Here is a 15,105-nt window from a genome sequence, read left to right on the forward strand (position 1 = left end):
TTAAAGGCAAACAAAATAAGTTTAATTACGTTTTTAAAGAAGACATTTATTCAAAGTTCTTTTGAGTCACACAGTTTAACAGATATAAGACAACTTTCTCCCCTTCACATTTCAAGCCCTCACCAGAGACCACACACACTGTCCCATGGACAGTGAGATTTTCCTGTAACAATTCCATTTGGACAAACCAATGTCCAGGCAGATGAAGACTGATATTTTAAGCAGACTGATTTATAAAATCTGTTTTAAAAAAAACAAACCAAAACAAACAATAAAACTTTGCTATCAAATTCTTGTCACAAAGGATTTTAATAGCCATAGACTTGATCTCAAAATAAAACCCCAGCCAATCACAATCAAACAGAACATACTGCCTTCAAGAGTTTCCCCAGAATTTTAAAATGTTCCAAATATATACACATTTATAACTTAAGTGCTCATAAGCTACAACCTTTTATTCATGCAAGAGTTGTGAGAGGAATAGGTGTTTCTTAGAGCGGCTTTTCTGAAAATGCAGTAAAACTCTTCACTCGTGCAAAGAACAAAGGGGTGTACATTTTGTCAATGTCGAAAGTAGTAACAGCTGTCTCACCAGTCGATCTGCAAAGGGTATTGTAAAAGTTAAATTAGGCACAAATTGCTGTTAAGTCCCTCAATAATGCAATCATGTTCCACAATACAGTGTGTACACCATACTACAGCTGAATTTGTCTTTCATACTGCCTCATTCTGAAAGCATCTGAACATTGGCCAAATCACACTACGTAGAATACGCTTCTATTTTAATATCAAAGAAACCAATTTCCCCTTACATTCTTATTATTAGCTCGAACACTTGAAACAGCGCAGGATGGCACTCAAATCATGACATTAATATCAAAGTAAAAAAATCCCCTTTCATTTGTTTTTACTTTGAACCCTGATTCAGAATGCAGAGTGACAGCAAAAACTTGTGTTTACAAAACTTTTAAAAGAAACCTAAGTATGTCCAAACATCAGTGACAAAAAGCATACTTCCTCCTAGCTGTGCCGTATACTTACCTTAATTCTAGTTTCCAAAGGACACCAGTATACTGAGAGGTACAACAGAACCTGAGCAGTACAGAGACCTCATTCTGAAAAGAATGTGTGTGATACTGCCACTTCTCCGTAAATCAGGTATGAAAATATTAGGTTTTATAAAAGCCATTTTTCTGTTTATGGAATTTACCTATACTCCCAACCAGCAGTAGTTTACTTCCTAGATTTTATATACTTACAGCTCAATAGCTGAGCTATGCCCCTGTAAGAACACTGAATACAGAGATTAAGACTGGAAGACAAGGCCTAAATCCATCGTAAATGCCAACATCAAACATCTGCACAGCCAACTTGCCAGTAATTTATAGGGTGTCAGGTGCACGAACAGTGGCTATGGCTCTTGCTTGGTTAGTATCAGAACAGCTGGTCACACGCCCACATTTTGCACTTCTGGATTATAGTTTGTAAATGTTACAGTTCGCACATGATGGGTGCAGACACTTCTACCCTGCACATCCACACAGGAAAAGCAATATACCTTAATGAATGTATGTTTTCTACACGCCTTTACTAGCACCACACTAAGTCATTTAACCCTGATTTAGTTCTGAGGTCATTCAAACACTGTGTATAAATCCTTTAAATGGCTAAAATGCTGCAGTTCCACCACTCGGGAAACTTCCTATACCATTATAAAAAGTTACCAAACCTTGCGATTTCTTAAAGTAAAAGTTCATTGCAATTTATCAAATCAGGACCAGTTACTGTTTTCAGAACATTTTGTTGAAGCCTCCTAAGTCTCACAGTCCTTATATCTTCTGTACTTAGTATCGGGCAAACTAATGTCACCTGTGTTTCTATAGTTAAGTATCCTTCTTTGAACTTAATTCTCCATTTACTTACTTGTAAGTTATGTGACAAGAATGATGTATCCAGACAAGTTTGTTGAACCTCTGGCGCCCACTGGAGCACAGCTGCAGTCCTACATGAAAACTGTGATCTGTTTCTTGCGCAGGAACACGGCGGAAATACCTGTATTTGTGGTAGTCAACTGGTTTCTGTGCAAAGAGAAAAGAAGTTTCATGACCTATAAAGAGCAAACACATTGTGCAACTATTTATCCTGAGGCCTAAGTAACTGTAAGAACAGATTGTTAAACATTCACACGTAAAAGCAAGTACTGGTATTCCTTGAAAACACATCAATTTAGATGTTAATTATGGAAGAAGTTTTCACAGAAAGTAAGGTAAGCATGGAGGACACCACTCAAACTATGCAAACTCACTGTAAAGTAATGTTAAGACTTCTACATCTTCACAACTTTCTCTTGACAGACACTTTGTTAGTCAGAAAATTTTGTGATATAAGTTTGTTGACCAAATCATTCAGAGTTCAATTAATGAGCACAGCTTATTTAGTTCTATTTAATGCTGTGTAACGTAAGTGCACACAGTCAAAACTGATCTACAAAAGTGACCTCTTCATCCTTCCCTCCTGTTAACAATGCTAACAAATTACCTAATAGTACCCCGCATGGCGATTAAGTCTAAGAGGGAGGAGAACCGCTGCTCAAATGCAAACCAGATACTTATCTGTGTTAATAAAAAGATTATTAACATATAATCTTTTAATAAACAATAAACACAGATTTGGGGAAAAAACGTAAGACAAATCACCATGCCTGTTTCTATTTTACTTTTAAACCATTAAAAAAAATTAATTCCATTTTTCAATCCTCTGGTATAATCTTCAGGTGACTTTAAAATATTCAGTCTGAGAAAAGAACTTATTAAAAAGCCCCCTCCGTAAACTATTTTTCCTCTATTCTATTCTGTTACCTACCTCTTCCTTTTTCTTCATTATTACAGCAAATACTTTGGTTTGATTGTCTGTTTCCTGGGAAAGGCGATAATGGCCAAGCAAGATTGCATCTGTTCTGGAAGGTTAAGAGGAGGACAGTGTCAAGGACACAAAAATATTCTCTGTCACAAACATCAGCAATGAAAAGAAGACAGGCTGCATATCATAATTAAGGAAACCATTTTTTATTTCCATTTAGTAAAGTACCAGCCTCATTGACGATATCAAATGACGAAAAAATTTTTGAAAGTTGCTTTTAATTTTGCCGGATGGACAGTGAAGTTAAGTTAGCCAGTTCTACCCAGCCTACTGCTAAATGTTTTCGGCCTTTGGGTGAACAGCTCAAACCTGTTCTGAAGTTGCAAACAATTTTATATGGTTTTAACAAGCCTGTGCAAACATCAAAAAGAAATCAAGCAATAATTCAGTCACATCCCACCAAAATCTTCACTTTCCTTCAAAAAGTCATGGAAGTGTGAGAAGGCAGTCAATAATAAAAAGACCATTTTTAAAAGGATTCTAAAACCACCGAGGTAATAGCATGTATTCTTTCATCTACTTCCTTTAAAAGTTTAAGATCACATAACCCGCAAAGGAAATCTAATTACAGTACCAGGACCTTAAAATGAAAGATACCTTTGCGTAAAGACCAAAATTTTTCTAGTTCTCAGAAGAGAACTATAAACATCTATAACACAATACAAATAACATTGTACATTTACTTTTATTTTGCTAAGCCGGAACACAGAGTCCAAGACAAAAGTAATTAGAAATTGCCAGGTAAAAGTGAGATGAAAACTGTACAGCAAAGTATTTTATTTCAATAACCTTGTATTTTTAGTCCGTAAGCGAGGAACTATAGATGGAGGATCTTCAGGAGTTGTTAGCATCATAACTTGACCATCTGGAAAGAATCTCAAATATCTGCAAAAAATAATTATACAATAAAAACCTAGAAAACATATCCTTTTTCTGTTGTGGTGTTGTTGGTTCTTTTTAATTACAGGATATTTCCCAGAAAGATACAAAACTTACTAAGTAATAGGATTTGAAAACGCATTTCTTCAAATGTGATATAACAAAGGGATCAGAAATCAAAAGAGAGTTTTGAAGATTAAGAGATCAAGTTATGAACAGTTATGAAAGAGGACAGAAGTTCAAGAGTTTTGTCAAGCAAGGCAGCTTGTGACAGCAAGGCAGCTAATCCTTGAATCAGAACTGACCTCAAGTAAGAGTCTCCATTCCCAGCATGGATTGACACAAATCCAACAAAACCTTAAGTACAGTATCAGTACAGAATGGACAATGTTATAAGGACTTTTCCAGGTTCTGAGATCTGATCAGTTTTTACAGTACTTTGATATTCTGATGATGATGCTTGTGAGACTACAGAAATAGCCACAAGATTCGATGGCATCTATTAACAGTTTCCAGCCTCAGAAGTGACAACAGAATGGAACAATATAACGCTGGGAACAGCAAGATGAAGAACGGCAAAAAAACAGGCTAAGGAAACAAATGGCGAAGTATTTACAGCAAATTAAGAAAGCCTAGCCTCTTTATTATTTACAGTTGGTTACAAGTAAGCTAAAAGACAATTCTTGTATAACCACTTGTTTCCCCTTTACTGAAAAGAATTCTTGTATCAGAAATTTAAAGCAGAAATGATTTGGGGAAAGAAATCTGTAGATGAGTATTACTGTTGTTACTGTTTAAGTTTTATCCACATTAAATTGTGCAACTGAGGATGAAATGTGTTTCCAAGTCCATCTCTAATTATCACAATAAATCCTATTTATTAAGACCAATTCTCAAAAACTACACATAGCTTTACACACAGTAGTAGTTCCATTGAGTTTTACAGTATGATTAATGTTTGTGATATCAGGGATTGGATTTAAAGAACTTAAGAGAGAGAAACATTTCACTCACTCATTGTACTACAGTTCTACCTGTAATATTCCACTTGGTGCCACGCTCTATAGAAACCATCAAGAGATTGTTCTCCTTGACGTATGTATTTTGTCTTGCTGATATATACACCTATAGGAAAGGAAGATACAAGTATATGAACAGAATAAAGTACACAAAATATTTAAGATGGAAAAAACCAGTAATCATTTTGAGTTTACTTTTGTTACTCAGATATGTGAAAGTTATTTTCCTCCCTTGCACCTTTCCCTTCTCTTTACAGATATTCTACAGATTAAAAAGCCCTAACAAATTCAGATTAAGTCTAACAACATCATAACATCATACCCTTCTTGGTTACTTTTGTCATGGGTTACATGCAGTAAATGAATGACAAAACTATTTCCAAAAGTACACCTTACCATCAAATCGAACGCGAGGCCTTTCCAAAAACATTTCCCTCCAAGAGGCATACGGAACAAGTTTATTGCAGCTCCTGCCCCATATTTTCAAACAGACTTGATGCCAGATTTCCGGATCTCTAGTGAAAATGAGAAAAAAAGCAAATCACGTAACTTTCCTGCAAACCTTGTTTAGCTTTTATATAGTAAAGTAAAACTCCCATTATTTAGTCTGGATGCAACCAAAAGAAACTTCCTTGAACAACAGTAGCTCATAATTTAAAATCATTATTTTACTTAATCCTGGAGTGTTTCAAGCCACTTCCTCCTCCCAGTGAAATTCAAGAACACAATGCCATTTTCAGCCAAGTACAGAACAACATTGCAGCAGCCTGGCACTTTGTGTGAGCATATGAGGATGACAACACAACAGACGTTATTTTTGAGACTTTGCAACTCTTGACTTTCGAACAAGGTAAAGCAAGTAAGACTTTCAGCAACACTTTTTATTACAGTGAAGTCATCCATCTAACATACCATTTAGTGGTGTATTCAAAAGCTGATTAATGCTGTGGGGGGCATAACAGGAAAACTCCCATGGGAAGAAAAAGCAGGACATAGTCCTACGTGTACTGTTTAGCAGCTTAACAGCAAAAAAAAAACCAAAACACCAAAAAAATCCACCTTTCCAACACAGACAGTTTTGCTCTACTGACTTATTATTCATCTCTACATACTGTTCAAATATGCTTGAGCATAAAAAGCTCTTTTGTCTTCCTTACAGCAGAAAGAAGCTTCACTTTCGATAAGTTATCTACAATACCTGGCGCAAATGTAAAATCCTCGACAAACAAGTGATAATTGCTCTAATGATCTTAGGTCCAAGTCACTCGAAACGACCCATCGGAAAATGTACATTAGTACTTCCATAGGCAACACTGCAAAGAGTAAACAAATCCTTGTTAGATGGTAACCCACAGATCAACAGGTTATCTAAAATTCCAGGTTTGACAATTACTGAAATTCTGACTTTCCATAAAAAATCCTGTTTTTTCACACTGTAGCCAAATGTCAGCGAACAAAAAAATGTATCTTTAATTTTAAAAGTCACTATATATTAGAAAAAAGTTGCATAACAAAAGAACAAAAATCAAGAGCTGGAAGTGCATTATGGTAAGGTGACAGGAAGACTACAAATATCCAGAACTGTAAGATGTTATACCAAAAATTCCACATAGACATTGCACATCCACAGTGCCTGTGAAGCAGTATTTTCTTCAAACTGACCTAGTGTGTTAACATTACCTCAAAGCACACTGCTTTTGCATGACATGCTAAATAAGCTCTGGTCAGGTTCAGTATTGCATAGGAGGTCTTAAAACAACATAGCCACTATGGAATTTATATGATATCACACTGTTTTGTGGCGCAGATCCAGTGGTTGGGAATGGTATAACACAGCTTTGTCATATTGAAAGTTTTTTTCTAATGTAATGCAAGATAATGACAGAATCTTTATCAAAGCACCACCACAAGATCATATGATAATTTTCCTAGCATTAAAAATTCAGCAAAAAAGTTCTGGAATACTAAGCCGCATTTTGCCTAGTAGCTTTCTGCCTCCCTAAGTTTCCTCTGTTGTTTCAGCTGGGTATAGTTTGTTTACTGATCTTATACCATCAGGAATTACACTTCATTTATTTTCAACTACTGCTGCTTTCCAGAGCCTACAGCTTCAACTGTATCACCACATGCACTAAAGACTTGATGATTTTACTCAGTATAACTGAATAAACTGCTTTGAGATCAAATGGAGAAAACAGCAAGAGTAGTGCAAAGGTACATTAAACGGTAACTAGCTAAAAAAAATATGGTAGAGACTGCAATTTAACAGAATTCTTATTTTTACTGAAAAAATATGCTTCTTAAAAAAACCTGCATTGCTGCACTCCCACAAATCCAACAAGACTGTTTTTGCTATAAAATCTGATGAAACTTGAGTTTCACATTTCACAATACTAACATGGTAAAAAGTACAGACATTACATGGGCCACCAGTTTCTGGATTCATTTAATACACATTTTGTTTCATGAATCTCACTTAATTTATGTTTTATTATTGAGAAGTCACAAATTTGCTATATTGCCTATATTTGCAACCATTAAATTAATGTTCCAGTATAAACAAAAGTTGTGCAGATTATTGCTACAAGGTACAAAACAGTCTCTGTCAGCTGAGGAGCTCTTCGGTATATGAACTCTCGGTGCCTTGCAGAATGGGAGAAACAAAGGCTTAAAAATCTTTTATTAATGCTAGCAGGTCTACATCTTCCATTTTGATAGTTACGAGTCAGTAATGATCAAAAATCAAAAAGCCTTTGATTGTTTATTTCATCATCCATGTTTCTAAGTTTCTAATAAACCAGGGATTGTGAAGACACTTTGCTTCAGATACTTGGCACACCCTGTAAAAAAATATTACAGTATTTCTGGTGAAGAATACTATCTTGGTCCTAAGCTTTACTCATGTAAAAGAAAACTGCTAAGAAAAATTACTCATATACTAGGGAGGGGAAGTAAATATATTCAGTATGTCAGTTACAGAGCAGAGGTTCGATTCTGTCCTGTACTAATGATTAACCAGTATTCTAAGATTATGAATGTCAATAAAATGTAAAATGGAACAGAGGAAATCAGTTCAGCCAAATCCGCTGCTTCACATTGTTTCAGTTTTCCTTGGGCTGCTGAGTTCCATGACTATTGTACTACTGTGGTGACCAAGGGGGATGCTTTCCAGCCTACTAACTTTTGAAGCAGACATCATGATTTTAACAGTTTTCATTCCACTATAAAAGAGTCAGTAAACAAGACACTGTAGCACAGGACTGGCAGGAAGGCATAAAATAAAACTAGAAAGAGACTTAAGATTGCTGCTCAAAAGAGACATCTCCTGAGATCATTTTATAGTAATGTTTATAACATCTTGACTTTACTGGCAAAAAAACCAAAAAATGCTTTCTCAAGCGTACAACGTCACAGTTGTTAAAATAAAAATAAAATTTTAAAAAACTTGCATATGCTTCTACTTGAACAGCATGCTACATTTATTTTATTTTCCTTCCTTGAAGCAGAAGAGGAGATCAGGCCAAGATTTCCAAGAGCAACTCATAATTTGGGATGCAAAACACACATGCTTTAAGGCATCTGATTTTAAGAGAGTTTATAGCTTATATACGCTCTCTACAATTTAGATATCATAAGGAAGTCTCAGTATGACTGCCCTAGAACTAAAGCACTGAAAATCATTAACCTCCAAAAGTCTTTCTAGCTATACTATATAGTCTTGCTGAACCTGAAAACATATTTGTTGTAAAAATCTGATACAGGATCAGATAAAAAAAGGAAATGCAAATATGTGTATTATTCACAGGACAACTGTCTCTTATTCACACTGAAGAATTGTTGTAAGTATTTGCAAACCAAACAGGAAAAAACCCACATTTCACTTTTTCAATATGAACTGGAATGAAAACTGGAATACGCTTACTTTAGCAAGTCTGTTCCTAGAAGTTGCATACTTTGAAGTATGACTCTGATCCTGAAAAATTCTATATAGTAGTAGCACTATATGGAAAAGCTTGTGTGACAAAGGCAGATTCACGTATGAGAAAAAGATATGTTCAGCTGATGATCCTTCTTCCTTCACATCTAACTATAACAGTAAATAAAGACATACTGTGTGTATTTCTTTAAAGGTGGCTTTACAATGAAGGAGATAAATGTTGTAGTAGAGTGAACATCTCCATAAATTTTGCCTCTGAACTCTTACAGTGTATCTTAACTCGTACCTGAGATATGGGTCTGGCTGACATCAACCTCAGGCTGACAAAGTTTGACTGAAGATTCCTGAAGAGTTAACTGCTGCTGGAAATCCGACAGGAGATCAGCCATTTTGTCATCCTCTTTGTTATCCTCAACACTAGAAAAGGGGGAATGCCAACACTGTGATACTGGACAAAACATACCAACAGATGTCGTTATCTTGGCATCAATCCACTGTCTTACCCTCAATCAATATAGTTGTTTCCTGTATGGTTTTAAAGCAACCTCATTTTATCACACAACAAAAGAACTACTGCCATCTTATGAAGTTCATTTAGATTTTCCTGGAATCCATCTGACAGCAACAACTTTTTATTTCATGTAATTCCAATTTCAGTTTCTTTTCGGCTTTTAAAGTACACTCTTTTTAGTGAAGTCACTGAAGAATTGCTTGACCACAAGAAAAGTCAAACCTCATCCTTTACTTTGCCTGAGATAAACTGCATGCAGGAAATAAATTATCACTGATGGAAAGTTATGTTTTGTAATCCTTGTCACGATGTAAGATACTGAAAACAATGAAGGAATTTCTAATTTTTTTTACTTTTGTGTTATTCACTGAAGCGTGATCTTCAGTGAATTTATTCATCAATAACTTTTCACGAATCCTGTAAACAGGCAGAGAAAAAAAATTTCAGGAGCAAGAACAAGGTAGCAGAACAGAAACAATACACTTGCTATTGGGCAGTAAACTTGAAAGATTACTAAGTGATAAAAGAACATTACCACATTCAAAAAAAACTAAATCTAAGTTGTATGCCATAATATGATCCTTTAATAGCTGCATGCTTGCTTGCACCAAGTAACCACAAACTACACAACTCTCCTTGATCTCATTACAAAACATTTTTCCTCTGACTTGGTATATAAGCTAGCTAAGAAATCTTCCAGTCACTTTTTAATATTATTCAGTTCTCCTCTAAACAAGCTTAATAGAATGAGCTGAGAATATAAGCAAGCAAATAGCAGACCTACCAATGGGTTTTACGGTATTATAGAGAAGACAATTATGTTTGGGCCTGTCGTAACTAAGACTACAGTAAGATGCTGCACTCAATATACACCTTTATTTTGATGGAATGCAACAGCCAGTCCCAGTACCTACAGGCCATGTTATAAATTGTTTTTTTCAGATAAATTGTGTATTTTTTTTTCTTACCAAGATTGTATTAAACACCTAAAATAGTAATTCAGACAGCAAAACCACCACAACTAGAATCTCTTCAAAAAACACACCTCTACGAATACTGCTTTATAGACAACTAAGAGCACTGGCTGGTTTTCCCTCACTGTCACATAGTTCTAGGAACATTTACAAAACTGAATGAAAATTCATAGCATCATAAAATCATTTACGTTGGAGAAGACCTTTTAAGATCGAGTCCAACCATTAACCTAGCACTGCCAAGTCCACCATTAAACCATGTCCCTAAGTGCCACATCTACACGTCTTTTAAATACCTCCAGGGATGGTAACTCAACCACTTCCATGGGCAGCCCGTTCCAGTGCTTGACAGCCCTTTTGGGGAAGAAATTCTTCCCAATATCCAATCTAAACCTGCCCTGGTGCAACTTGAGGCCATTTTCTCCTGTCCCATCGCTCGATACTTGGGAGAAGAGACTGACACCCACCTCACTACAGCCTCCTTTCAGGTAGTTGTAGAGAGTGACAAGGTCTCCCCTGAGCCTCCTTTTTTCCAGGCTAAACAGCCCCCGTTCCCTCAGCCGCTCCTCATAAGACTCGTGCTCCAGACCCTTCACCAGTTTTGTTGCCCTTCTCTGGACACGCTCCAGCACATCAACGTCTTTCCTGTAGTGAGGGGCCCAAAACTGAGCACATTCAAAGTGCGGCCTCACCAGTGCCGAGTACAGGGGGACGATCACTGCCCCAGCCCTGCTGGCCACACTGTTTCTGATACAAGCCAGGGTGCTCTTGGCCCTCTTGGCCACCCGGGCCACTGCTGGCTCATATTCAGCTGGCTGTCGACCAATGCCTCCAGCTCCTTTTCTGCCAGGCAGCTTTCCAGCCACGCTTCCCTAAACCTGTAGCATTGCAAGGGCTTGTTTTGACCCAAGTGCACGACCTGGCACTGAGCCTTGTTGAACACCATACACTGGCCTCAGCCTATTGATCCAGCCTGTCCAGATCCCTCTGCAGAGCCTTCCTGCCCTCAAGCAGATCAACACTCCCACCCAACTTGGTGTCAGATAGGCTTGATGAAGGGAGTATGGAAAAGGACGCTAAAATACAAAAATAATCCTATGAAAAACAAGATTTTTACATGGCTGTATTTTGTCATCCAGTGCTTTTCCTAGTGCACAAATGCACAGCAAAGATTTCATGCTAGCAATGCATTCAGAACCTGAAGTAACAGATGTGAATAAAGCACTTGGCTCATCTTACTCTTTTTTTTTTTATACTGAGTCAACAACTGCATTGAAGCTGTCCTGCCCTGGGTCAACACATCTGAGCTATAATACCACACAGACAGGGGTGTACTTTCCTCTTTTATTTTCAGTTTTAAATTTTTGATTTCTCATGGCTATCAGCAGCATCTATGGCTGCTATCAGTAAGCACTGAATTGGGAAGCTCTGTTTCATAAGCTTGTCTTCACTACACTATCTGAGCTATAACAAGTTTTGGGCCTAACGTGAATCAAGTTAGGCCAACCTTAAACCGCTACACATCTGTTGTGCTGAGGCTAGGAGTATTCTGATGCTTGTAATGATGAAAGGCTAGACTACTCAGTTTACAGTCTATGAGCTTCCAAATATATTGCTCTACTTGTTGGAAATGCTCCCACTTGGCTCTGTTAGCACAAGAGCAGTAGTATATTCCCCTGCTTAATTATGACACTTATTCCATGGTAGCAATCTTTTTCCTCATCTTTTCTCCATTTGCAATTTTGTTGATGATTGTAAATGTATAACTCATAAATATGAAAATCAGAAATCAAAATTAATAAACTGACTGGTGCTTCTTTTTCTTAAGAAACAATCTAACTATCTGTAATCCTGCCACTTGAATTTAACTAGTTCCAAACAAGCCTGTTACCTTCTTTGAACTAGACTACAGAAAAACCCTCCTTGGACTAATGCATCTGTAAACTTTCTATGAAGCATTCTATTCAAATGAAAGCACACAAGTTTTCCAAATGTTAAGAGACTTACAACTGTGTTATCACAGTACAGAATTCTTATGTTTTAGAAACAAAATTTCAAGTTTTAGTACTCTTATGCACTTAATTAGCAAATTTTCATACTTACCACCTCTTTCCAACTCCATCACCATCTGGGGACCTTGTATAGGTGATCTTAAACTCTATGTCAGGTACAAGCTGCATGGCTAGACGATAAAACTTGATAGCTGAAAATAAAGATTTAACATTTAAACGTGTCTGATGCCTATACTGGCTTATTAAGGCAGATTTTTTTTTAGAGAGATGACTTCAGCTAAAAGCACTAAAAAGGTGGAAAATGCCTTTGCCTAGTAGTAAATCTTACTTAGTCTAAACTGATTAGGTTTCAAATCAATACAGAAGAGAGGCACATAAGCACCTATTTTCAAAACTAAAAACTTCATGTACTCTTTCAGAGTAAAGAACTCTCTCAGTAGTGTTTCAACTTTTACAGATTTACCTTAACTACTATAAATTCAATTACGGAATACAAAATTTTACATTAAAATATTGCGAAGTCCTGATTTTGTTTGTTGCGCAGCACTTACAAAGCATTCCTAACAAGCCATAAAGATTTTAGGCATTATATTCAGAAGTAACAATGAGGAACATGAAAGAGAACTTTAAAGATGATGCAGGTACTTTAAATCCCCAGTACAGTACAAACAGTCATTCAGACATACACAACATTATAAAGGTGAGAAAGATCAACAAAATACTATTGTAATTTTAAAATTTCAACAACAGACACAAACCAAGTAAATTTTACTGTGGCAAAACCCTGGAAACCACAGAAGGCACAGAAGCAAGCCCACGCAAAACAGTGAGTGAGGAACCTCACTGGAGGAAAGCAGCCTTTTCAAAAAGCTATGTAGCAAGCACAAGACTATGGGGCATGAAAGAAAAACTGACAGATTGGGTTTCTTCCAGCATGCAGAGAAAGTACTTCTGCCTTTAACACTCCAAAGATGCTACGAAAACTGAGCAGAGAAATAGACCCAGGAAAATCACCCTGTGGGAACAAACTGTTATTTAAACTGTAGAACGTCTTTCTTGAGTTAACTCTGTGGGTCCCTCTTAATTTAAGCAGATTCATTGTATCCACAGTCTCTTTTAATACCACTGTTAAGATGTACTTATACATCTGTTTGTATTCCTGCATGGAAATACCAAGATCAGAGGGCAACTCTCCCTCAGTTTGGACCTTAAAAACCAAACCCAAAGTAAAACACCAGTGAGATGGAGCTCAGAATATGACACAGTAATGAGTCTCAGAAGCCTGAGCTTGGGCAAGTAAGCATTTCTATTTCCTTAAATTTATGTCAGGGCTGCTGACTGACAAGTAATATCCTTTGGCTGGGGAGGATGAGGAATACCAGCAGCCAGCTAAACAGAGATCAGTCTCAACTTTAGCATTTAATCTTGCAGGAAGGCCTGTACTGTACTTAAACATGAGCAAGCTGGTGCATATAACTGTCTCACAAATGTCAAGTATCAGCAGATTTCAGAAGCAGGCTGAAATGCCAGCTGGATTCTGGTGACATGGGCCAGGTCAGCAGATAAAAGTTTGGTCTGAAAACAGGTGTCCCAACACATGCTCAGCAATGTATCTGTGTCTGGCTTAGGACCTTGTCTCTAAGGTCTCATATAGATGTATGTGTAGAAACAGTTTAGTTTTGTTTCTTTAAGTCTCAAACCAAATTTAACTAAGAAAGAATGGATTCGTATTCAAGCAATCCAAATGCCTAATATGCCTTTGTGAATGCAACTGTTAGATGTTACTACTTGTCTACCGCTATGTTTAACACACAAGAAACGCACTCAAGCAGATGAATCTATAGCTTTCATTTTATACATACATGTTTATATACACAATATTTAAATAGACTGCTTTCCTTCCATATTTTTTAAGATCATTTGGAAATTTTTGATATGAAAGAACCTTCACCACCTACTGCATGATTTCCAAAATGGTAGATTACATATCTGATTTAGTCCTAAAGTCTTTTTTTTTTACTGCGCAGTTAATTTTACACCCAACACACAAAATATCTTAGCCCAAAGTCATTCTGCCTTGTAAAAACATGTAATAAATTAGAAACTGAAATAACTAATTTTATTACCTACTGGGGACTCATTTTTCTCAGTTCATTTGAGATCTGGAACAACCACCAGAAATCCCTTGCAAGGGAAGGAAAACTCCCATGATAGAGAGGAAATTTTGTATTCAACAGGTGGCTGAATTCAGGAGTTTCCAGAGTACTCTCCGTTCTGCTTATCTTGACATATTTTGCACCTGCACTTCAACCAAGGTAGCCAAAGCCTCTAGTGGATGAGCAGGATGGCACAGATGCTCTGTGTTCATTTTTATTTTTTTTTCATGAAAGAAACAGAAAACTGGTATCTCCACTACTGACCTACAGGACTTGAAGTTAGGATGGACTTCTTGCTCTATACATTCTGAAAAATACCGATGAGGAACAAAACTTTGAATTTCCATTTCTACAAGTGCTGACAGCAAGAGGACAAGAGCTCAGCATCTCAAATATTTTTGGCAAACCTCACAAAGTAATTTAAACATTCACTTCAGGAATTCTTAAACAAGCCATACTGTGTAAATTAAAAGAATAAAACCAAAAGTCAAAGTCAAACAACAAAACATTCCATGGATTAAGTAGTTCTGTTTAAAGTGGAATGAAGAAAACTGTGAGCACAGAAAATATACTATATTACCTTGATTAATTACTATGCTTATTCCATGTTATAAAAGTCATATAAAGAAGCATGCTATATGAAGAAGCAATTCAGTGCTTGATTAAATTACCAGATTTCAAGATGTCTGAAAGTTCAA

At 36.6% G+C, this 15,105-nt stretch overlaps 1 protein-coding gene across 2 annotated transcripts in view; it reads right to left on the reverse strand.

Annotated features, from left to right (window-relative positions):
* The window catches only part of FBXO9 (F-box protein 9), a 21,837-nt gene continuing 6,732 nt past the window's right edge, over positions 1–15,105 (reverse strand). For both annotated transcript variants that reach the window (XM_056344807.1, XM_056344808.1), the window contains 9 exons: positions 12,343–12,442; positions 9,041–9,171; positions 6,016–6,130; positions 5,214–5,332; positions 4,833–4,923; positions 3,709–3,804; positions 2,863–2,956; positions 1,924–2,078; positions 1–600 (listed from right to left, as the gene is read on the reverse strand). In XM_056344807.1, coding sequence (XP_056200782.1) covers positions 492–600; positions 1,924–2,078; positions 2,863–2,956; positions 3,709–3,804; positions 4,833–4,923; positions 5,214–5,332; positions 6,016–6,130; positions 9,041–9,171; positions 12,343–12,442 — 1,010 coding nt within the window. In that variant the 3' untranslated portion in view covers positions 1–491. The remainder of the gene's footprint in view (positions 601–1,923; positions 2,079–2,862; positions 2,957–3,708; positions 3,805–4,832; positions 4,924–5,213; positions 5,333–6,015; positions 6,131–9,040; positions 9,172–12,342; positions 12,443–15,105) is intronic.

Source organism: Falco biarmicus, chromosome 6, assembly GCF_023638135.1.
Source record: "Falco biarmicus isolate bFalBia1 chromosome 6, bFalBia1.pri, whole genome shotgun sequence".
In the NCBI taxonomy this organism is placed as follows: Eukaryota; Metazoa; Chordata; class Aves; order Falconiformes; family Falconidae; genus Falco; species Falco biarmicus.